The sequence below is a fragment of the Vitis vinifera genome, chromosome 18, assembly GCF_030704535.1.
Source record: "Vitis vinifera cultivar Pinot Noir 40024 chromosome 18, ASM3070453v1".
Taxonomy (NCBI): Eukaryota; Viridiplantae; Streptophyta; class Magnoliopsida; order Vitales; family Vitaceae; genus Vitis; species Vitis vinifera.
Window position 1 is genome coordinate 10366069 of NC_081822.1, and position 23968 is coordinate 10390036.

The following is a 23968-nucleotide window of genomic DNA, read 5'->3' on the forward strand; positions in this document are numbered from 1 at the left end:
TCACACACAATCATCAGAGACTATTATTTATTCCCTTCCCTGTCTTAACTCCTCTGAAAACCAGGAAAAGCCCAAAAAGGAGAAACAAAGTAATCAAATGGCAGAAAATTACTTGGAAAGCAAAATTCAAGGTCGCAAACATCAGAACATGGAAATGGAGTGGCGAAAAACCAGGGTGCAGGCTATCCTAAGTTTCCTACATATCTGCACAGTTTCACTGAGGTTTTCACTTTTGTCTACCATTTTCAGAGTGTACAAAACATTCTATAAATACAAATGTAAAACACAAATACAAAGAGGGAATCAGTGATGTCTGGGAAAATTTAAGTCAAATACAAAACAGAAATACAAGAGGAAACAAGTGATGTCTTGGAAAATTTAAGTCTTTCAGCATCGGAATGCATTGAAGATTTCACCCCGCATCATGTCAATTGACATGTGCTCAAGTGTGTACCGCTCAGGGCCCATATATACACCTGTCCTTTCCAAGAGAGCAACTCCTTCCTCCTTACCATATCTTGATGCATAGAGCTTCAGGTACTCGATGTCCTAATAAAAAAGAACCCAATGACATAAAACAGTATCAAAACCAGCAAATGTGCATCCAACCGATAAACATCCCACCAGATTTCTTAACAGAACCATGGCATCAAATTTGGAATTCAAAAATGGGTGCAGTAAACAATTCAATTCTCAAGATTTTGAAAATAAAATAGTTAACTAATGAGAGAAGGAAAAAAAAAAAAGAACAGGGTACTAACATGAAAAACATTTAATGGATGAATGTGGTTGGAATATACATGGAGATTCCAATGTTATCAGGAACATATATGTAGGAATTTTATGAATTATTCAGAACGCATCTATGGTACTCAAAATAACTTGCAAAATATCAAACCAAACCATTGTCAATTTTAAAGTTGGGGATGCTAAAAGTTGCATTTCCTTTGCAACTCTAAAATCTGGAAAACATCAAAAGCACTGTCCTGACTAGAGATACTAAAACAAATATTACCGCAAAAATTATTCTAAAAGATTACCTGCAAGCCACTGAGAATGCGCTCTAGCCTAACTGAAGCAACTGGTTCATGAGAAGTTGAGTACACTTCACCAGGGTAAAACAAGACCCCATCCCCTGGGGGGAGGCCACGTCTAAAGCATACCTGCTTACAGGAACATATTATCCCTTTGGAGCAAAAAACTAACAAAGAAGGTAGCATCTAAAATTGCAATTCAACAAAGGACCCAGAGGCCAAGCAATTACCTCTGCACTAGGGACTGTTGCCTTCTCATAGCAGTTGGCACCCCAATACAAAAACCCTGTGCCACCTTCTTTCCATACGCGCCACATCACAGCTCGATGTTGTGTACCTCGCATCCCAAGGTGCCAGTTGGGATGAGGATCGGATGGTCCCATGCACACATACGTCCACCATTCCTGTGAGAAAGACGCGATTGTTTTCCTTCACTTAAATACTGTATGCAACACACTTGAAATAAAAAGCATCATGCATCTACACATGCACTTGTTTCTTATAAATAGCAAATTGTCACCATGCCTCCAGTTACTCCAACTGAAAATAATAATAATAAAAATAATAATTCAAAAACTCTTGAAACAGACAATTTTTGTAGCTTACACATGCAATTGAGACAGTTTGTAGCTTATATAAAGCAAATTGTCACCACAACTTTTGTAAGTCTAATTGAAAATAATAAGAATAGTAACTTAAGTGTTGAGAGAGATATTTTTGTATTTTATACCGGCAATTGCATCCGAGTATGATGCTTGCCACTTACAAAAGTAGCAGCATTAAATGAGACAATTTTTATTTCTCATATAAGCAACAGTTCTTGAAAATGTTAAGTGATTAGGAAACATGTGAAAACACACCACAACAAGATTCTAGCTGATCAAAATAATGATAATGAAAATAATAATAAGGAAAAATTACATGGACACCCTCTAAGGTATTTGACAATTACACTTTAGCCCCTTAGGTTTCTAAAATTACACTAACACCCCTTTGACCTACCATAGTGTAACATGATCACCCCTTGACTGATGTTGACCAACCTTAACAATTGACTGTTACTTAACTGATGATGTCATTGTTAAAAAATTGAAAAAAAAAAAGGCCTAAAATACCCCCAAAAGCTGGTTTTCTCCATCTTAACTTATGCCTTTATCTAATTAATCTTAACTAAATACATAAAAAAACTTAATTAATTCTAATCAAGCTTTCTATAGAATAATCAACTCCTAATTATCTTCAAATCATGTTACTCATTAAATTACTTTAAAAAAAAAATCCTAAAATGCCCTTAAAACCTTATCTTACCTCATCCTCATCCTATCTTTATCTCATTAATCTTAATTAGATTATTTACATGTAATAAAAACTATTTAGCTTTTTATTACATATATCAATCATAATTAACCTCAAAATATCATTAATTAAATAACTAAACATTTTTAAATAATAAAAATATCAAGATATTAAGTAAAAATTACTACCTAGTTAATCTTAAATAATTTTTATTAAATAAAATAAATTTAATTATTTTCAAATTTTACTAATTAAAATTGTTAAATTTAATTGTTCATCATCTTTTTTTTCTTTCTCAGCTTTTCTTCGTAATAGAGACTTCACTGATTACATTCCCTTAGAGCTCAAAGCTCTAGTTAATCTCTAGCAACTTCCAAGCACATTTCTTCTCGCCTCTTCAATGCATTTTGATCGTGGTTGGCATGGAAAAAAAGGAAATAAAAAAGGAAGAGAAAGATAAAGAAGAAGATAAAACGATGGAAAAGAAAAAGGGAAAAAAGAAGATAATGAGACATAAAAAAAGGGGGAAAAATTGGATGGGTTCAAGTGGCATTTCATCACCACTTGATCCTCGTATCTCTAACTTCATTCTCCAACTGATTCAACTCAACCTTCATCAAAGTCTAGGCAACCAAATTTCTCTCAGGCATTTTTCCCCGACACCTTATAAGCTGAGCCCAAATCACCACCACTCTTCACAAACATATCAACAATCAATGCACACCTAACACACACATCAGCCTCAAAACATCTAGTCTTCACCACAAACCCATATATTTCTCCCTAACTCACATCAAAGTCTAGGTAATCAAATTTCTGTCAGACATTTGTCTCAAACACCTTATAAGCTGAGCCAAAATCACCACCACTCTTCACAAACATATCAACAATCAACGCACACCTAACACACACATCAGCCTCAAAACATCTGGTCCTCACCAAAAACCCATATATTTCTCCCTAACTCACATCAAAGTCTAGGTAATCAAATTTCTCCAGCAGTTTTCTCAAACACCTTATAAGCTGAGCCCAAATCCCCCCCACTCTTCACAGACATATCAACAATCAATGCACACCTAACACACATATCAGCCTCAAACATCTAGTCTTCACCAAAAACCCATATATTTCTCCCTAACCGACACATGATCCGCATTTGAACAAACCCAAATCATGGCCACAGAGCAATACTTGTTCATGTAAACTCCAATAAAGCATATCAAAAAATGTCAAAATTGCTTGCAACTCCATATTGTCATTTGCAAAACATACACTCCATGTAATCACATCTCTCTTTCTCTCCCATTTCCTTAAAAATCAACTTAGTCATTGCTAACTTGCCACATTTGGAGTAAACCCTAGCCATTGGCATCCGACCACCATTGTCATCATTCTCGCTGCAGCTCAGCTCCATTGGAGAAACGCACGCTACGTTGTTAGAAATCTTGAACATCATGGATTTGGCAAGCTCTTTCATATCAAAGTCCCACTAAAACCCTAAATTTCAGGTTTGAGAAAGCTCCACGGCTTCGAATCAGGGAGATTCCAGCAAAGATAAAGCAGCATGGAGAGAAAGAGTGAACTTGAAAATGCTTCTGTTTGGTTTCTCTTTCTACAATGTGATTTCAAACAGTGTTTCTCTCTCCGTAAGTGGTTTAAATCTCTGTTTTTTTATTAAAAAAAATGGAAAATGGAAAAAGATAATGAAGAAGATGAATGGTAAATAAAGGTGTTGAAAAAATAAACAGAAACGACATCATTCTATGTTTAAAAAAAAAAAGATACCTATCAAAAAAAAAATGTTCAAAAAAATAAAGATATTTTTTGACATTTTAACTTTCTATTCAAGACTTTTAATGGCCAACAGGAAACAAACTTTGACAATGGATGTTAGTGTAATTTCAAAAACCTAAGGGACTAAAGTGTAATTGTCAGTCAGTGGGTGTCCGTATAATTTTCCCTAATAATAATAATAAAACTTGAAATTCTTAAAACAGATAACTTGACAGCTTTTATTTGATTAAATATGTGTATCATGCTTAATGATCACATCATATCATGTCAATTTTTGTTTCCTCATAAAAGACAGGTCGAAAATTTTAGGAGACCATTTGAAAAGTGTTACATGTTGAAAGCTACATGCAACAAGAGTGTAGCTCAACATGTTAAAAAATCATTCAAAGATGTCAAAATGCAACAAGCAGGCTTGAAGGAATGGCACAATAATCATACTTGTTCTTCATCAACATCATACATAAAAGCAAACAATGCACTTCAAAAGGTGAACCCTGGTCCCAATTTGCTTGACAGCTTTGAAGCAGAGATCCAGAGGAGCTACTTTTACTATACAACATTCAAACTTTGATCCATAGTCACCAATTAGGTAAGTCCAAACAAAAATCAACCGCAAAACCAGATCTACAAAAATGATGAAATATCTTAATTTCTTAATGGCCAGATCAAAGTCAAAGGAAAATGGTATTTAACAAAAACGCTCAACATGGGGCCTGGAGGTCCGAGGAGGCAAGCTTCAAACTACCACTAATTGCTATGACTTCAAAAATTTACCTAAAAGGACCTATTGACTCTAAGATTGGAAGTTGTATATCAAATTAGAAAATCTAACCACTCAAGACTAACATCTATTTGTATTTTAGTAAAACAACACTTCTTCTGACAAGCACACCAAGATTTTGTTTTAGCAGTTATTAGCATGAATTATACTGCTCTAGACCTTGTCTCTAGCAAAATTTCACAAAGCCAACTAGTCTTGAACTAGAGCCAGCAAACATCAAGACATAATGGAGCTCCCATCATTTTAATTATGGAACAAAAATGGCACAACAAGGATGTGGTGATGAAAAGGTTGACAACAGGTTCATGAATCAATTATTCAGAAGCCCAACAAACAAATCTTTAAATCACCTTTCCATTTTTTTTTTTAATTAAGATCACAATACCTCTAGCAGGCACAGAAGAGCAATAAAAAAGACGAAACAAGGTTGTAGTTGGACCCATCCCCTTTAACCCAAGTTCTCTTGAAGCAGGGTATTGGTATGTCTCACCAATACTCTACATCCAGAACCAACCTATATACTAGTTTTGCTACCAAAGAGGCTTAGACTAGAATACGTCATTGGATTATCTAGGCAATGTGATATCTAAAGGCATACAGAAAGAGAATAAAAGGAAGCCGAGCTGACATCTGAAGCATGAATATCAAAAACCTAGCTAAATCATGTCAACGGCCTCAGTAAGGAGGTCTCAAACACAAAAAATATCATGATCAGAAAAACTACTCACTAAACGAAATGAAAAAAGATGACCATTAAATGACATTTGAAAATATACACAAAGTGTGCACCCACACAACAACATTCCAAAGGCTAAGCTACCATTGAAAACAAAATGGTGCAAGATCTTAGCCGATCCAATTGTATACCATCTTGTCATCAAAGGCGGAAAATTATTTTTCGATCATGATTTGTCATCAAGGTACATGTATATTAAATAGGCTGCTAATATGGAACTAAATTGTAATATCCAAAATTTTCCATGATCAAAATGTCAACTAAATCTTTCCAGTGAAGATGAATGCCTGACATCATTGAATGATTGCATTCATGTTTCCTATTGATACTACAAATATCTTAGGAGGGACCCAATGTTTAATTATAAGGAAAACAAGCCATGTGTTGTCTCATACCATGTGCTTAAGTACTCAAACTCAACATTTTGTTACCTAGAGGCAGGTTCCTTTTCCAGGGTTCTAGGGAGTGATTGGTAAAGGACCTAATCCTCAGCACTTTGCTTGAAGTAATCACCTGCAAACTCAAACCCGCTTTTTCATGCTTCACAGCCCGAGAAGTTACCACCCATCAAGCAGTGGCCCCTCAAACTCCAGATTTTCACTCCTCTAATGCAAGCACCCAAAATAGAATGTTACATCTTTCCAATAAAATAAATAAATAATAGAGAGAGGAAAAGAAAAATAAGTGGATGTGTACTTAACATGAATGGTATATTGTGGAGAGAATGAGTTTCTTATGTGAATTTCAAAAACCATTACTTTCACTGTAAATAGACAAAACAATTAAGAACAGACACAATTTTTTTTTTTTATCAGTAAAATAAGTAGTTTTTAGCTGCTAATTTTAGTAGGTAAGACAGTGCTCAAGCACAGAAACCTTGAAGACAGATCTGCATTAAAGTCCTGATAAATATTATCAAATACGCTACTAGCAATTTCCAGTAGTTTACTCATTATCTTATATATGAGCAAGTGACACGTCCAATGTTGAATAAACTGCAGTTACTGATCATTAAAGTGATTATGAAGTAATTTAGATTCAGGCATGCTGATGAAATAGAAAGGACAATTTAAAAGTAAATTGTTGATCTAATAAGAAACAGCAGAATAAGTTCACAGACCATAGCAAGCTAGTTATCATGTCCAACAAAACATACCAAAATTTGCTTTTATAATACAATGTTAGAGTACATTACAATAATAAGAATAAACTTTCATTTGAAAAAGGCAACAAAAACACATTTATAGGTTTATCTGGCTCAGCTTCTAGAATGATCAGGCAAAGTTGGACAGCTATGTTAAGGTTGTAAAACAAAATTAAAAGAGAGCAAGGTGAAAGTGGGGTGGGATGGGGTGGAGAGTATACACATAAGCTGCAGCACAAAGGGATGCAAATTGCATCAAAGCCAAATAAACAGACAGGAAGGGACATTTGACTGGTGCAAAAACCACAAGAAGATAAACGCCATTAGAAGAGAGCCAATGCCTAATATCAATATAATAGAACCTTTATAGACAAGAAGAGTTCAGCACCAAGGGCACACCCTTAATAAAATATTACCTCGCCATTTTCTGGTTGTAGTTCTGCAATAATATCCTTCACTAGATCCTCTCGGTTACCAAAAACCCACTCACTACAAATAGAGAAGACAAATTTGATAAGTTTTCAGATGCTAGAGAATGTCAGAACTGACAGAAAGGCACATGATTACTGCAGCATATCTCAGATAAAGTGATGCAAGTATGGAATAGGTTCGTGAAAATTGGATGAATAGAAAAAAGCCTAGTTCTCTTTCGGTGGAAGAATAACATTAATTTAGTCTTGCTTGCCTAATATTCCCAGTTAATTCCTCTCTTTGTACAAGATTTCATTGACAATGGCAATGAAGATTGAGAAAATGCATAGGGATTTTCTTTACTCATGGACTGGAGAGGTAAAAAGAGATTATCTCATTACTTAGGATTTAGGGTACAAGTCCAAAGTTGAAGGGAGTTTGGGGTTCGGGAAGATTTCATTGAGAAGGGCCCTCTTAAGAAAGTGACCTTGGAGGTTTCCTAGGGAAGATGCTAAATTTTGGCATAAGGTAATATTAAGTATCTATAGAATACACCCCCCAATGTTTGGATGACAACATTCTAGTCAAGTAGACGCATCAATGCCATGGTTGCATGGGTTTTCCAAGATTCACCAAACATACTCATGTTGTGGTGGGTGATGGGGCAAGGATTCATTCTTGGAAAGACTTGTGGTGGAGGAATCAACCTCTAAGCTCTCAATTTCCAAATTTTCTCACAATTGAGACAATTAATAATACTCCTATCTCATCTATATTCCATATCTCTTTACCTTTTTCTTAGACCCTTAACTTTCATCAAAACCCTATTGATTTGAAGATAAAGAATCTTGAAAGACTCATATCCTCTTGTCATTGTCTGTCTCTAACATGAGAGCTTAGTAATTATCTTCTTCAAGCTTATTTACATTCAAATTGTTACTTTTAACCCTATCCAATCTATCAACTCCTATTCATTTCTCTCCAACAAAATTCATATGGAATTCTAAAGCCCCATCTAAGGTCAAGGGTTTCATGTGGCTAGTGGCCAACAAAAAGGTCAATATCCGTGACTTGCTACAAGTGAGACCTCCTTCCAAAGCCCTTAGTCCTGACCGTTACAATATGTGTATGAAGAATGAAGAATTGATTAATCACCTTTTTTTTACACTCTTTGATGATTTTGAGGCTATGGCACAGACTATTCAAACTAAGGAGACTTGATTGGATTCTTCTTAGGGGCATAAGTGACATGATGACCATTTCCTTTAGGGGTTTGGGAAGTACAGTCAAAGGCAAAATTCTATGGCAAATTGCTTGTCACACTAATTTAGATAGTATGAAAAGAAACAAATGCAAGGAGTTTTTAGGACATGAGGAAAACTATAAAGCCAATAGAAGACCTAATTTATTTCTATTCCTCCTTCTGGACTTTAACAACCATAGTTGTCAAAGGTACTCCTCTCAATGTTATTCAACTCGATTGAAATTTGATGCGTAGTTCAAAAGGGCTAAAATAGAAAAGTATATAGCAAAGTTTTGGTCCCTTTTTCCATTTGTATTGATCCCTAAAAAGAATAGAGTCGTTTTTCCTTTGTATAGTGGCATGTGGTACTATATTGAGGTGTATGTCTTGTTTGTATATGGGAGAAAACTCATTCATCTATTCTTTTGATCAATTTGTATATTTGGGATTCCTCATCCTTTGCACATACTTTTAAATCCTTATTAGTGAATATTTTGTTTCTAATAGAACAATTTTAAAAAGGGGTAGATTCATTTAAGACAATTGCTAGTAAGGAAAATGAGTGATTTAAAAGCTTTGTGGGGTTTTAAAGGCATTGGTCCATGCATATGAACTATATTATAAGTTAAAATTAGCAAATAACATTTTCTTTTTTTATTTGTGTAAATTATCAAATAACCTTTGTTTTGATCAGGTTATCTGCTTAGGGAAGGATTTCTCATCGTTCTCTCATTTACTTTGTTATTGAAAATGTTTTTTTTTTTCCTAATAAAAAAAGATATGCCATTAGCTAGTCCTCCCTTGCATAAACACACAATTCAAATCTTTTTTAAAACAAAATGTCATAGAAAAGGCATTAAGGATTTTCAAGGCAAGACTCTTTGGAGGATAGCATGTCTCTCCTTGTTGTGGATTGTGTGGAGAGAGAGGAACGCTAGGATTTTCGAGGATACTTGGAGGACGCCAAAGTTGATGTGGGATTTCGCTTCAGTTCTATGTTTCTTTTTGGACTTATCGTATAGACATTTTTAAACCATATCCTTTAAGTGTAATTCAAGTTAGTTGGTTGTTGATTTGTACACCCTAGGGTTGGGTCTACAGGGTCTAGGTTTGTTATATGTGTATAGGTCATTTGTCCTTTTTGTATAACCCTCCTTGTTTAGTGGAGGTTTACTCAATTTTTGGTCAAGTTTGTACATCCATCTCATGTTTGTCTCTTTTAATACAATTGTTCATTTGGGTCTACAGGGTCTGGGTTAGTTATATGTGTATAGGTCATTTGTCCTTTTTGTATAACCCTCCTTGTTTAGTGGAGGTTTACTCAATTTTTGGTCAGGTTTGTACATCCATCTCATGTTTGTCTCTTTTAATACAATTGTTCATTTCTAATCAAAAGAAAAAAAGAAATGAAAAGGCATTTAGGAAAAGAATGGACACTATACCTTGTACAATAAATTTGAGTATGAGGACGTAAGAACTTTGGAACTTTCACAAAAGCCTCAAAGTTATTAGATGCAAGAGGTGCATCACTTGGCCCTGCATAAAACAAGAAAGCCATATGAGAAGATCTAAAGCGGATTACAATAAGCAACCACATTAAAAATGAAATAGTGGCTGAGACAAGGCGACAGTAAAAAGAAGTAAAAGTTCAAGAAGTTGTAGCGTTCTAACTGATTTCTAGTCCATTGCAAGCTGCTCAAAGGAGCATTGCCATTGTCAAGAAAATGCACCCATAAACATCTCCATACAAATATTAGAAGTAATTAAGTTAATCAACATAGTTAATATATTGATTTCAAATCTTATTATAGAGTCCATCCAAACTGCTCAAAGGACCAATAAGGCAGGAAACAAAGCCAATATTTGTTCTGATCTGAGCTGCTCATAAATGGCCTTATTCACTTGCAACAGTTATGCAAATTTATCAGTTGTTTAAATGAGGAGCAACAATAAACACACAAGCATAGTATATATACTCTGGGATTTCACTACAACTTTTCTCCTGCACAATAGGTGCAATAAGTACTACTACCTCTCTTATCTTATCCATAAATGAAAAAGAAGAACTAAAAAAATCAAAGTAAGGAATGCATAAAGATAGAGACCTATTTTTTGCTCTTACTTTTTGAATCAAATGAACTTGAGACACTTTAAAGATTAGTGGATCTCCATCTTAGTGAATCTTCTAATCAGGCCAGATACAGAATATAAACTGACTCACTTATTGGACAAAGAATTGGTACGAATTTCATGCATGGGGAGTGCAAGAAATGACCTGTTGAGTTGTTGACTACAAGAGCCAGGGTTCAGAGTCCAGTGCGACAAATTCCCCTTGTGAAGACCAGAATAATGCAAGACAGTAATACAAACAGAGTTTTGACCTAAAAATGGAAGGGAGCTGTAACTAATCATAACAGCATATTAGAGAGGAGGCATTTGATTCTTACCGCTATAATAAGTAGTTAGAATACGAGCATCACGAGCATAAGCCTGAACCTCGCAAGCCATGTTGCGTATGTTATCAAAGTGTTCCAGGTTCAGAGGCTGGTCAAAGGAATAGCATACCCATCAGCTAATCAAAATCATAATGTAAAATGCAACAGCTTGCATTAAGTAATAACACTGGTCAACAGAAAAATACATTGATGGTGATAAACAAGAAAGGGATTATTGTGTTGTCCATGAAGGTAATGAGAGGCTCATCTCTTACAGCACTATTTTAAGGTTTCTACAAATAAATGACTATTTTTTCTGCAGTGATACAATAGACCTGCAAGATCATCCTGAAACCTCATCTTTTGCATACACATACTACAGATAAAGCTTCCCACCAATTTGCAGCAGCCTTTCATACCTCATCCCACAAGTAAAAGTATGCTTTCTTCCAATGAGTCTTTGTCTTTAAGGTCTCAATTTCTCTCTGCAAGTAATCCTTTTCTGCACCACTGATGTTGCACATCAAAATGCAGCAAAAAAACATCAGTAACCATTTCTAATTAATCAGAAACAAGCAAGACTGGACAATAACTGTATACCCAGGCACTACTTGACTATATGGTACAGCATATGCTGCAAGTCGTGGGTCTGAAAAATATTCATCTGACTTTGGATGATGAGCTACAACAGCCAAGAATGAAAAAAAAAAAAAATGCATCAGAATCAGCAAGTACATCTTCTGAAGCAGTTCACTTCAAACCACAAACTGAAGCCATTAAAAAGCAGGGTACTACTACAAGCAATCAGTGAAGTTTCTAGCAGAACAATGCATAATTTCAATGAGAATCACTAAATTACCTGGCCATGGACAGGTGTATGTCAAAACACGCATGCCATCACCCCATCTGCAAAAATAAGGGCTAATTCTATATTGAAGAAGCCACTTAAAATGATGATCCAATGCCTCATACCACTCATCAGTCCCATGTTCAACACCAAATCTATCTTCAATGACGGTATCAGATATCTTGAAATATAATTAAAGAAGCAGCCACTCAACTAGATATTACAGAATAACAACTGAAAACATGTAACCATAGCATTTCAGTCATGATATTGGGAATAAGATACCAACAGACACATGGTGTTCTGAAACATTCACCATCATCCTCCATGTGAGAAACATAAGAAACCTGCCTGTTTTAATGGATTAGGAAGTTAAAGAAGAAGAAACTTTCTCAACGGCATACCTAAATGTGAGATAAACATATACATACTTGCCATCTTATTTTTAGTTTTCCACAAAACAAAATTAAAGTAAACCTAAAAGAATTCAACATAATAAAACAAAGACTAAGTCATATGAAGCAAACAATCCACTAATCTATGGCTAAGTCACATTAATAAAGCAAAATATTAATTAACTGCATTACATAGATGAGGAGGAAACAACACTTAGAAACAAACTGGAGTACAATTTATGTATTTTAGGAAAATTGGACATCCCTACAATTTGTTCAAAAGCAATGTGTCATAGGTTTTCCAGAGGAAAAAACAATTCCAATTTTCCAATATAGAATTGCACAAGAATGAGGATACACCAAATACAGCAGGAAGCGAAGGTGTCAATGGAAGAACAAAATTCCATACTGTCAAACTCAACTTCATGCGTACTGAGAGGTCTGAAATAGCATCTTCATCCATCATATCAACTGGATGACCATCTGAAAAGAACTCACAAAATGAAGGTGACTGAAAAATGCTTCTTAAAGTCGTGGTGGCAGATTTCACTCTTTCTACCTAAAAAACCAAATGCCAATGGGAATAGCTAGTTAAGTAAAAATAAAATAACATAAAACCCAAGGTTAAGCAGAAGGGTGAAAATTTATTAAATGTTTAGTTACAGAAACCCACAACTTCATCCAATGGTTTTCCATCAATCGGCTCTACAATTTCAAGGAAGTTCTTAAGTTCACTGTATAGTTGACGCCTCTCAGCTTTGCCCAGGCACTTTGCTCGAGATCTGTAATTGGGTCAGAGTTAAATGTATAAAACTCCATTCCTGTATCTTTAAACATAGAATTTAATGGAGTAATAATTAATAATTCAGAAGCAATTCAAGAGTAGAGAAAACAACAGTCAGGAGTTTTTGAAACAATTTAAACACTACAAGAAGAAAAACAGTATAATATTTAACTGAAGAAAGAGAATAGACAATCACTCTGCATCGGCTTTTGTAGCAGTGATGATGAGCTCCCCTTCATACTGACCAGGGGGTTGCGTACTCGGAACATCTATAGAAACCCAAATTGCTGTTGTTTCTCTGCATCGAATAAATAAATAAAACATCTCAATAACAGGAATAAGAAGACATCAGTCATTGTTCAGACCACTTAAACACCAAAATAGCCAATATAAATATAAAATAAAATAAAAAGTCAGCAACATGGAATATACCCTGGAAGTAGGCTTATTTGACTAACTGGCAGATCCAAGGGTACAAGAGCATCTGGAACACCTAAAATGGACACCACCCGCCGCAACTTCAATGATTCTCCAACAACCAACCTGTCCAGAACCAATATCAGCAAAAACATCAACTAAAGTGATAAGTCATAAAACAGCACTTAGAGCAACATGCCTTCAAGTAACTAACCTATCACCAGAAGGTGAGCACAGGTCACTACACTGAACCTGTACAGCCCCACCAGAACCACCCCAAGAAACTTTCGGACGCATAGCAATTTGAACGCTTTCTCTCTCATTTCTAGCCGCAAGAAGAGTTACCTTCAAAGTAAACCAAACTTATGAGGATAGAGAAATATAGGACATACAGCATGATACACACTAAAACAACATCAAGAAAGTCATTAACACTCTAGCATGTCAAGCAGGGCTTATAATTTGCTTATCTTGACAACCTGCCTTAGTATTCCTGGCTATGATCAATTACATGGGAGGAAAACATGCACAAGATTTTCTAAAATGAAAAATCACTGATTTGTACACTCTATTCAAATCTTAATAAGCGGTCAGCAAAGGGGGAAAAAAGGAAGGGATCTCGAATTCTCTTGGTTTTCCATGGAAAATATGAAAGAAAATAGAACATAATGAAAATTATGTTAAAAAGTTATAATTTTAAATTGTTCATTTTAAATATGAGGGAATAAAATCAAAGAACAATCAAAGGAAAATTTTACTGGACCCAAACTTATTTTTTATGCTTACTTTTTTTCATTTCCCTTATTATTTCCATTTTTAAAAAACTCACTTTTCATACTCCAAATGGAACCATATTCTTCACAAAACTAGGGAAAAGTGTCTAGAACCTCTATTGCACCCACATAAAAGGGTACAGCCATCCATTCATATTCCGTTATCTCATCAAGAATTAGTTGAATGTAAAAATAAATTAAATGTTAGGTTATTTCATTAAAAAGGAAACTTCAAAATTCATTTCTCTAATAATAGACAGATTTCTGTAGGGGTTTTGATCTCACAAGGGGAGGGAAGTGTTTGTTTGGCATGGATTCGAAGTCCTTCTAAATCTTCGTTGAGGACGAAGGTCATTTGGTTAGAAATTTTCTAGAGAGAGGGAAAGGCTTCTCCAATTAGATAAGATTCAGAGATTTGACTTTGTCGTAGTTGTTGGAAGGAGTGGAGTTTGGTTGCTAAGAGGAAAATAGGAAATAGTTTTGCAAAGTTTGGGAGGAAGAAAGGAGGGGATATGTATTAGAGCAATGCGGTAATGGGGTAGAGAGGTTCATCAATGATTTGTTAGCTCTGTGGATGCAAGGAGGTTTGATCTAGTTTTCCTACAAGGTAAGGACCTCCTTGAGGTTGGGTAACTCTCGTCGTAAAGCTTCATTGTCTTGGGGTAGTCTCAACCTCTCAAGAGCCAAAGGGTGAATTCTTGTTAAAAAGGTTGGTAGTGGAAAGTAGCAAGATAGCTCCTCCTCCTTCCAACAAGTCATTCACAGACAAGGCGAAAAAGGCTTGAGGTGTAATGGGAGATGCGGCATAGGTGCAACTGAGGGATAAGGAGGTTAATCTTAGAGAGTAGACCTTTGTAGCATTGTTGAGTGGGTAGACAAAGGAGAGTTCTCAGATTTAACTCCTAATTTGTTGGCTTTGAAGAGAAAGGTTGTTCATAATTGACATTTGAAAGGTGGGGAAAGGTTATCCTTGCTTGGGCATTCCCTCATCTTACTTGATTTTGATGAAGCCTTTGATACGCAATCACTACTTATTAGAGGATTAAGCAATGAGGACAAATTTTAGTTTCTAAAGAGATAGGTGCTAAAAGGAGGGTACTTTCAAAACAACATGTGAAGGAAGTGTGGATGACAATAGTGGGGCGTCCATTGCACTTGAGGGATAAGGAGTTGTTTAAAAATTTTGGAGATTGATGTGATAGTTTTGTTGCAATGGATGAAGACAATGTTCTTAATCACAATTTGCAGCAAGCAAGGATTCTTGCGAGGTCCAAGGGGAAAGCTGCCTAAGACGCTACAAGTGGTGGTGGGTCTCTTTTGTTTTGTAGAACTGTTGTGGCGGGAAGGCCTACCATGGATATAAAAGGTAGTTCCAAGGGGTAGATTAAGGAGACTCGAGGTTAAGGATGAAGAAAAGGGTTTGGCATGCGCACACAAGTTAGAGAAAAAGAAAGAGTGATTAGAATATGAAGGGTAACAATGACGCAATGGACATGTCAACCATTAAGAGAAAGTGGTAAGTTAAAAAGAGTCTAATGGCCCTAAAAAGCTCTTTTTAGGTGGCCAAAAAAGGGAGAAGATGCAGGTGGTGGTGGGTTTTCAACTACGAGCAGGCTTAGATTTGAAGGAAGGTTGGGTCAAGTAGATTTGCAGGACACCCACAATAAGAAGGAGAGGGTTAGTCATCAGGACAAGACCCTGGTATTGCAATTTAAGAAAAGTGAGAGCCACTTAGCCCAAGTTGGTATTAGGCCGAGATAAGAGCAATCTAATCAAATGTTGAAGCGCTCATTCCTAGGTAACCTCTTATTATACCACTTGTCAAAAAAAAAGTAACCTCTTATTACGGGTTGTAATGTACATAAGAAGGTTCAATCCCTTTAATTGATTTTGTATTTTTTTTTTTTTTTGATAGGTAAATTAAAAGAACATATTAAAAGCACTTTGAAAAGGTGCATCAAAATAACCATGAAGTATACAAATAGCCTTAAAAGGCAAGCAAGAAAGAAGAGAGACTAGCAAGCATGAACCACCTAAGCAAAAACAACACCCTAACCCCTAGAACATTAGACTACCCTCAATTGGCCCTCTTGACACCACATCTCCCAAAACCAAGAAACATCCCAAACCTAGACTTCTCATCATCAAGACTAGCAATCGAAACACCTTTACATCATGGAAGTGAACTCGATCTAACCCCTAAGCAATTCTATAATAAAAGTACCTCTATCAATCCAAGAGTGGAGTCATAGCAACCTCGTGCAATGAGAGTTGGATCCCTACTACTCCTCTTCCTTCCCCTAGTTGATAGAGAAGAGCTATTAATTAACCGAGCATTATAGTTGAATCTTTCAATCAAAACAAGATGACAATTTTGATTTTCTCTTTCCCCCCTCAAGGCCTTATCACCAAGCCCTTTTCTTGCTTCTATTTTTCTCAGAAGGGAGACAATCTGCTTTTTGAAACCCACAATTGACGCCGATGCAGAACAGTTACAATATCTTAGCTGGACTTTTATGTGGTTTGAGGCGATTCCACAGTTAAAAGTTAACCTGAGCAAAACTGAGGCCATCCCAGTGGGGGAAGGCATTCCTATGGAGACTCTTGCCCCGGTCTTGGGTTGCAAGATTGGGAGTTTACCTACCTCCTACCTGGGTCTCCCACTTGGGGCCCCTTACAAATCCACTAGGGTGTGGGATGTAGTGGAAGAAAGATTCAGGAAAAGGTTGTCTCTATGGAAAAGGCAATATCTCTCCAAAGGTGGCCGGCTTACTTTGCTAAAAAGCACCCTCTCTAGCCTCCCAACCTACTTTCTTTCCCTCTTTGTGATTCCTAAGAGAGTGTGCAAGGCTTGAAAATATCCAAAGGGATTTCTTATGGGGTGGAGGCGCCTTAGAGAATAGACCTCACTTGGTGAGTTGGAAGATTATTTGTGCTGCTAAAAAGGATGGTGGCCTGGGCATCCACAGCCTATCTATCCTTAATAAAGCCTTACTTGGGAAGTGGTTGTGGAGATTTGCTAATGAGAATGATCCCTTATGGAAGCAAATTATCTCTAGAAAGTACAGCTTTCAAGAGGGGGGGTGGTGCTCCAAAGGTGTAAGAGACAGTTATGGGGTGGGGGTTTGGAAGGCCATCAAAAATGTTGGGAGAACTTTCGAACTCACTCCCGCTTCATTGTAGGAGACGGTACTAGAGTGAAGTTTTGGAAGGACTTGTGGTGTGAAAATCAATCTCTGGAAGATGCTTTCCCAAACTTGTTTAATCTAACAGTCAACAAAGAAGGTTAGGTTGCTAAGGCTTGGGAGGAGGACGGAGTTGGGGGCAGCTGGGGGCTTCGTTTTAATAGACACCTAAATGATTGGGAGATAGGGGAAGTAGAAAGCTTGTTAAGCAAACTTCATCCTTTGACCATTAGAAGAGGTGTGGATGACTTGCTTTGGTGGGGAGAGAACAAGAATGAGACCTTCTCAGTCAAGTCTTTTATAACTCGTTCTCAAGGGGCATTAGAACTCCTTTCCCGGCTAGAATTACTTGGACGCCTTGGGTTCTAATTAGGGCTAGCTTGTTTGGTTAGGAGGCGGCTTGGAGCAAGTTGCTCACCATTGATTGCCTAAAGAGAAATGGGCGAAGCATCCCCAATAGGTGCTATTTGTGTAAAAATGAAGAGGAAACCACAGATCACCTTCTTTTGTTTTGTGAGAAGGCCAAAATGTTATGGCTTCTGATCCTCGCCCTTTTTGGAGTGCAATGGGTGATGCACTCCTCCGTGAGAAGGAACCTATTGGGATGGCATGGGTCCTTTGTGGGCAAGAAAAGGGAGAAAGCTTGAAGAGTTGCCCTTCTCTGCTTGATGTGGACCATATGGAAAGAAAGGAATAGGAGGGCCTTCGACGATGTTGCGAGGAATGACCAAAAAATTAAATCCATTTTTTTGTACACTTTTGTGAATTGGGCTAGGGTGTATATAGAGGAACACACTTTCTCTTTGATTGATTTTGTAGACTGGTTAGCTACCAAGTAAAGGCCAAGCTTGTTACCTTATTGTCTTTTACTCTTTTGTTCCCTAGTATACTTCGTGTATACTCTTTCTTTAGCCTCTTTGGCTTTTAATGAAATTTCCTTTACCTATCAAAAAAAAAAAAAAACAATTGGCATCTCCATAAAGCTACTAAAGTTGAACAACTCACTGAAGAGGAAGTTAGAAGAATGCTCCTCCCCCTCTAAATCGCATCGAGACTCTATCGCTTTAGAAGACTCCATCTCCTCAAACCTTACCACAATCACCTTACACGTAGGACCTTTGACAACATTCATTATAAACTCCAACAACCGACCACCTTGAAACATCATCCTAAGCAAGCCCATTTCCATATCTCAAAGGACCAAAAAGAAAGCCCCACCTTTGGATGAGACTCGATCTCCCAACCATGACCATTTCCCTAGTGTTGAATCACAAGCCCATTGCCATTGATGGGAATCCCAATGGAGAATCAAAAAGATAAGAAAGGGAAGATGATGGCCTACCTTCAAAGGTGTCGCCTATGCCAAGAGAGTGTCATCAATTCCCAAAAGCCACCCATCTAGACATCGAGGCATCACCTTTAGAAAGGGTTCAACAAAGATCTCCACGCTGCTAACACTCTCTCTATCGAAAGAAGAGCTCTAAAGACCATTTTAGACCTTCTTAGCCTTAGGCCATTTAATGGATTTGAAAATAAAACCTTTAGGTCAACCTTCTGAAGGGTTTGAAATTAAAACCTTTAGATCGGTCCTCAAAGGGGCCAGCCTACCAGAGCTCCACATAAAAGAGTTGATTTTTGTTGCTTAAGGTTAGTCTAATAAAGACTTGCAAGAGCTCCCTCTACCCTCATCCTTGTCATCAAAAGACCTAAGGCCCAATGGATCACAAAGAGACTCAAAAGGCTCAATGACCATGTTGTCATCAATCTCATAAAAAGTTGCCTCTGTCGTTGCATGTGCAGGGAGACTAAGGTCTAAGCACAACACTTGCAAGTCCTCATCAACAGGTTTCTCTTCTTCCATCCCCACTGTCTCAACCGTACATCACTAGCCCATCTCCCTGGTGTTGAATCGCTAGCCCACTGCCATCAACAAGAATCCCAATGGAGAATCAAAAAGATAAGAAAGGGAAGATGATGGCCTACCTTTGAAGGTGTTGCTTATGCTGAGAGAATGTCATCAATTCCCAAGACCCACACATCCAGACCTCAATGCATCACCTTTAGAAAGGGTTCAACGAAGATCTCCACATTGCTAACACTCTCTTTATCGAAAGGAGAGCTCTGAAGACCCTCTTAGGCCTTCTTAGCCTTAGGCCCTTTAATGGATTTGAAAATAAAACCTTTAGGTCGACCTTCTGAAGTGTTTGAAATTAAAACCTTTAGATCATTCCTCAAAGGGACCAGCTTACCAAAGCTCCCTACAAAAAAGTTGATTTTTATTGCTTAGGGTTAGTCTAATAAAGACTTGTAAGAGATCTCTCTACCCTCATCCTTGTCATTAGAAGACCTAAGGCCTAATGGATCACAAAGAGACTCAAAAGGCTCAATGACCATGTTGTCGTCAATCTCATAAAAAGTTGCCTTTGTCGTTGCACATGCAGGGAGACTTTGCTCTGGGCACAACACTTGCAAGTCCTTGTCAATAGGTTTCTCTTCTTCCATCCCCACTCTTTCAACTACACATGCACTTCCCACACACTCATCCCTGACCAAACCTCTATACCTCCCCTTAAAGACTACCATCATCAACCATGGCGGAATTTACCACCATAGTTGGACAATTAGGACATCTTCCTTGTCCACTACATGCAGATTAGCCTGCACCTTCCCCGAGCTGAACTTAAGGAGGATTCTAAGCCCATTGGAGATGATGGCTACCTACCATCTCCTCATCCACAACCATGAAGCCTTCATAGGCATCGCTAAGCCTATTGAAAAACTCTTTTCCCCACAAGTGCATCGACAATGTTGTCACTCTCACCCAAACTTCTCCAATAGCAAGCTCATCTCCAAAGTAACCAACAATCGGACTCCACTAGTCTAACTGCATTTTTCTCCCCTCATACAAACTATTCCCTAAATGCCACCACCCTTTTGGCTTCAAAAGCATTTGCAAACTTGAATAATATGAGGTGAGCCTCCAACAAAAACATTTGTAAATCAACTTTCAATCTCCAAGAATGTCAAGCCCATGATTTCGACAAGTCCAGAATCAGCATCTGGCCTAAAGAATCAATTCATCTCCCCACCAAGCACTTCTTGAGGTGCTCCAAATTTCTCATAACCTCCTTTCTCTCACTCTCAATCCAAAGTGCCTCCTCAATCTCCCTCTTACCTTTGCTCACCACCTTTGCAAAGGAAACACCCTTTGAAGGGGCTCCCCCTCCTTTCTACTCCAACCATCATTTTTTTTTTTTTTGATAGACAAAGAGACAAAATTAAAATAAAATACGCCAAAACAGGGGGCGCTCCCTATGTACATTCTACTCCAACCATCATACAATTACCTTATTGGGCTCTAAAGGCTTGGGCAACTCCAATGCTCCTTAATTTGGTGCTCAAGGCCTTCCATCCCCCTAGGAAGTCCCTACCTTCTGGGAGAACTAAGGAGAACCTTTTATCCTCTATTAACGATACTGAGCATAGCAAGAATCTACCAACATTGTTGTTGTGTAGCTCCAACTTGTAGCCCCTTTTACCTTCATTCATACTTCCTCCCATGCTAAATAGCTATTAGATCAAAGAAATGCAATCGATCCTCTGGCAAGTAGTTCAATTGGTTGGCTTTTTGAACTACACCAATTAGTTTTCGATTACTCACCAAAGAGAGGAAATGATTAAAAAAGAAAAAAAAAAATCCTCCATAAGATAAACACTCTTATGCTGTTGTGCATGTGTAGTGTCACACTGTCATGCATGAAAAAAATGCATCAGAGGTTCAGAATAGTTGAGAATATGCATGTGACTTGGGAAAGATACTAAGTGTTTAAGTACACACATAAGTATATAAATATGAATATATTTAATTCGCATTTTAGTCATCCACAAATATGGATACAGCTGTTCTCTAAGCACATAGCCATAACTCATCAGTCATGTACATACGATTTGTATGTATGGATTTGAATTGGTGAATAAATGCTACTAAACATTTAAGGGAAATCTGCAGGAAATTGATGATATCATTATATGTACAACAAGTGTGTGTCACTGATAAGTGTCTGGAGGGCTTAGACTTGAATTCATAGAATTAGATGTAACTGTGGAAAAGACGAGAGAGAGATAGAAGAAGAAGATTGAGAATAAAAAAGAAGGTGAGCTGCAAGGCAAAAAGAATGAATAGAAAAAACAGAAGCATGCTCACATGTTCCAAGGGTCGAGGCATTTCTTGGGGTCCAACATTTGCTGTGCTTGGCATGCACCATACATGCAATAAATCAGCTGATGGAACCTCTGTGGGATCTGTCGACCCCTTAAGGCTATTTGAAGGGTGCACTACACCGTCACTCCATCCATAAGCTGTCCCTCCTCCAGCGACACCTTCCACTGGTGGCACAGTCATTTCTTGTGGATTTCCTGCCAAGTACATTAAGCAGAAGGACAAAAGTTAACTGTTAGACTGTTTACTGTTACGCTGAGTTCCAGCTTTTGAATTGGAAATGGAATTGGGGAACCACAGCTTGATTGCTTTTCTAAATACCAATGCATTTGGAAGAGAAGTAGATTCTATAAACCCCAAATCCACAGGAAACTAGTCAAATATAAATGCCAGGTCTCCAGAATTTCACAAAATTTGAATTGCAGAATAAATCCAGTTCTGCTGCGAAAGTGCAACCTTAAGTGACTTAACCATGATTACTTTTCTTTTCTCTCTATCTTCCATGAAATAAACAGAGCATAATGCAGCAAGAGGCAGGAAAAAACAATATTCATCCAAACGTAAATTAATGAACAGATGACAAATAAGCTTCCAGTGGATTTGAAAGCAAAAGACGCCCGCAACAGAAGAAGACCAGTGAAAGAACAGTCCAAATTATACCCTTTATCTCTGATTAGAAATATCAGAATACCATGATAAAATTCATCTAAGACACTTTGCAATTCGTAGGAACTACCCACCGATTTAAACTTGAAAAATCAGAATATCATGATAAAATGCATCTAAGACACTTTGCAATTCATAGAAACTACCCACCGATTTAAATTTGAAAAATCAGAATGTCATGATAAAATGCATTAAGACACTTTGCAATTCATAGAAACCACCCACCCATTTAAACTTGTACAGCAATTCATAAACCCTAGGTCACGGCATCCAACTGTGGATCACTCCGGCATAAAGAAAAAAGAAAATTAACATTGACATGAACGAGGGGCAAAACCCTAACCAGCTGTTAGTTTCGTCGGTAACGGTAAGGAAAATAGATGAAAACACGGAATTGCTTAAAACGAATCGTGGTCGAATGAGAATGAACAGACGCCCAGATTTTCTTTGTTTTCCCTTTTTCTTTTCTTTTTCTTTCCCTACAATTTCTTCGCAAACAATGTGAACAAAATAAGAGAAACGATCCAAATAGCAGTAAGGAATGAAGAGACAGACCAGAATTTTCCATTTTACGAAGGGATGTTGATACTAGTGAGCGACGATCCTTGGAAGTGTTGCTGGGAGTTCAGTTCACAGCTGTTGAAGAGAAATCTCCCGAAAGGTGATCGCTAGACTGCCCTGGGACTTGCGACTTGCGACTCGGGACTTGATATCAAAGGAAGTCTGATGGGAATGGGATTCATGTGAAGTGCGAGATCCGCACGGAGCTTTTTCTTCCTCCGTTGCCAAACACCGGGATGGGAAACGCTTGGCGGTCCGATTGCTGACGTGACCCGCTTGGCCGTCGATCAAGTTTGTTAATCATACCGTTGGTGTTTGTTCAGATTTTTTCTAATGCTAAATAGAGGTCATTTTTTATCTAGCTATCAATAAATAAGATATAGTCAAGTACAATAATATCTTCCTTTATAATGACTTGAATTATATCACTTATTTGTTTTATGTGTGAATCGTGAGGCATCCCATCATGTAGATTATTATTTTATTTTTGTAAAATAATTTTCTAAGATAACATGAGTGGAAAAAAAAGGAAAAACAAATATCCTTATTTTATTATTAATATATTTTAAAATTATTTAATTGTTGTATGTAAAATAAAATCAAATTTGAAATGAATTTAAAAAAATATGTAAAAATAATTCATTAATTTTAAATATATATATATATATATATATATATATATATAGATATATCAATTTTTATTTGTTTCAACATTTTCTCTTCGTTTATTTATAATATAATTTTTAATATAAATTCTAAGATTTCGTACAAGTTTGTATGCAAGTGGGTATTATGATATTTCTATTTCAATTTGAAGTGCTATCATTTCATATGATTTTAAAGGAATATTCCATCAATGAGTAGTAAGCATTTGCTACATTGAAAAAAATAAATCGGATTGAATAAGGTAATTAGGAAGCGTGTTTACCACGAGTCTTATAAAACTTTGTAATTATTTGTATTGTTTGAACTTTTTTAATGTGCCCTTATGGCTTATTTTATTATTATTCATTTTTTATTTAATTCAAAAGATAATTATAGAATATTAAAATTTTATACATGAATCAATGATATACTTTCTAAATAACGTTGTTGGAAGGTGAAAAAATACCTTATTTAGATTTGGTCATTTTTATATCTAATATATATAAAGTTTTTTCATCATAAATAAACGTAAATCAGACAAATCAAAATTTTCATAATTTGTTATTCTCCACAAAAATTTCCTCTTGGAGATCAATTTCATG

The 23968-nt window shown here is 36.8% G+C and overlaps 1 protein-coding gene across 1 annotated transcript; it reads right to left on the bottom strand.

The window, feature by feature from the left end:
- LOC100243809 (uncharacterized) lies at positions 1-23100 on the bottom strand. Its single transcript, XM_002282999.4, has 16 exons — positions 22716-23100; positions 21480-21691; positions 13532-13662; positions 13333-13443; positions 13097-13198; positions 12790-12898; positions 12475-12675; positions 11734-11902; positions 11475-11556; positions 11294-11384; positions 10887-10983; positions 9882-9975; positions 7202-7274; positions 1265-1438; positions 1041-1163; positions 1-549 (listed from the first exon to the last, which is right to left on the bottom strand). The coding sequence occupies exons 1-16, from the start codon at positions 22726-22728 to the stop codon at positions 388-390; spliced, it is 1944 nt and encodes a 647-aa protein (XP_002283035.2). The 5' UTR covers positions 22729-23100; the 3' UTR covers positions 1-387.
- Between the last annotated feature and the right edge of the window lie 868 nt (positions 23101-23968).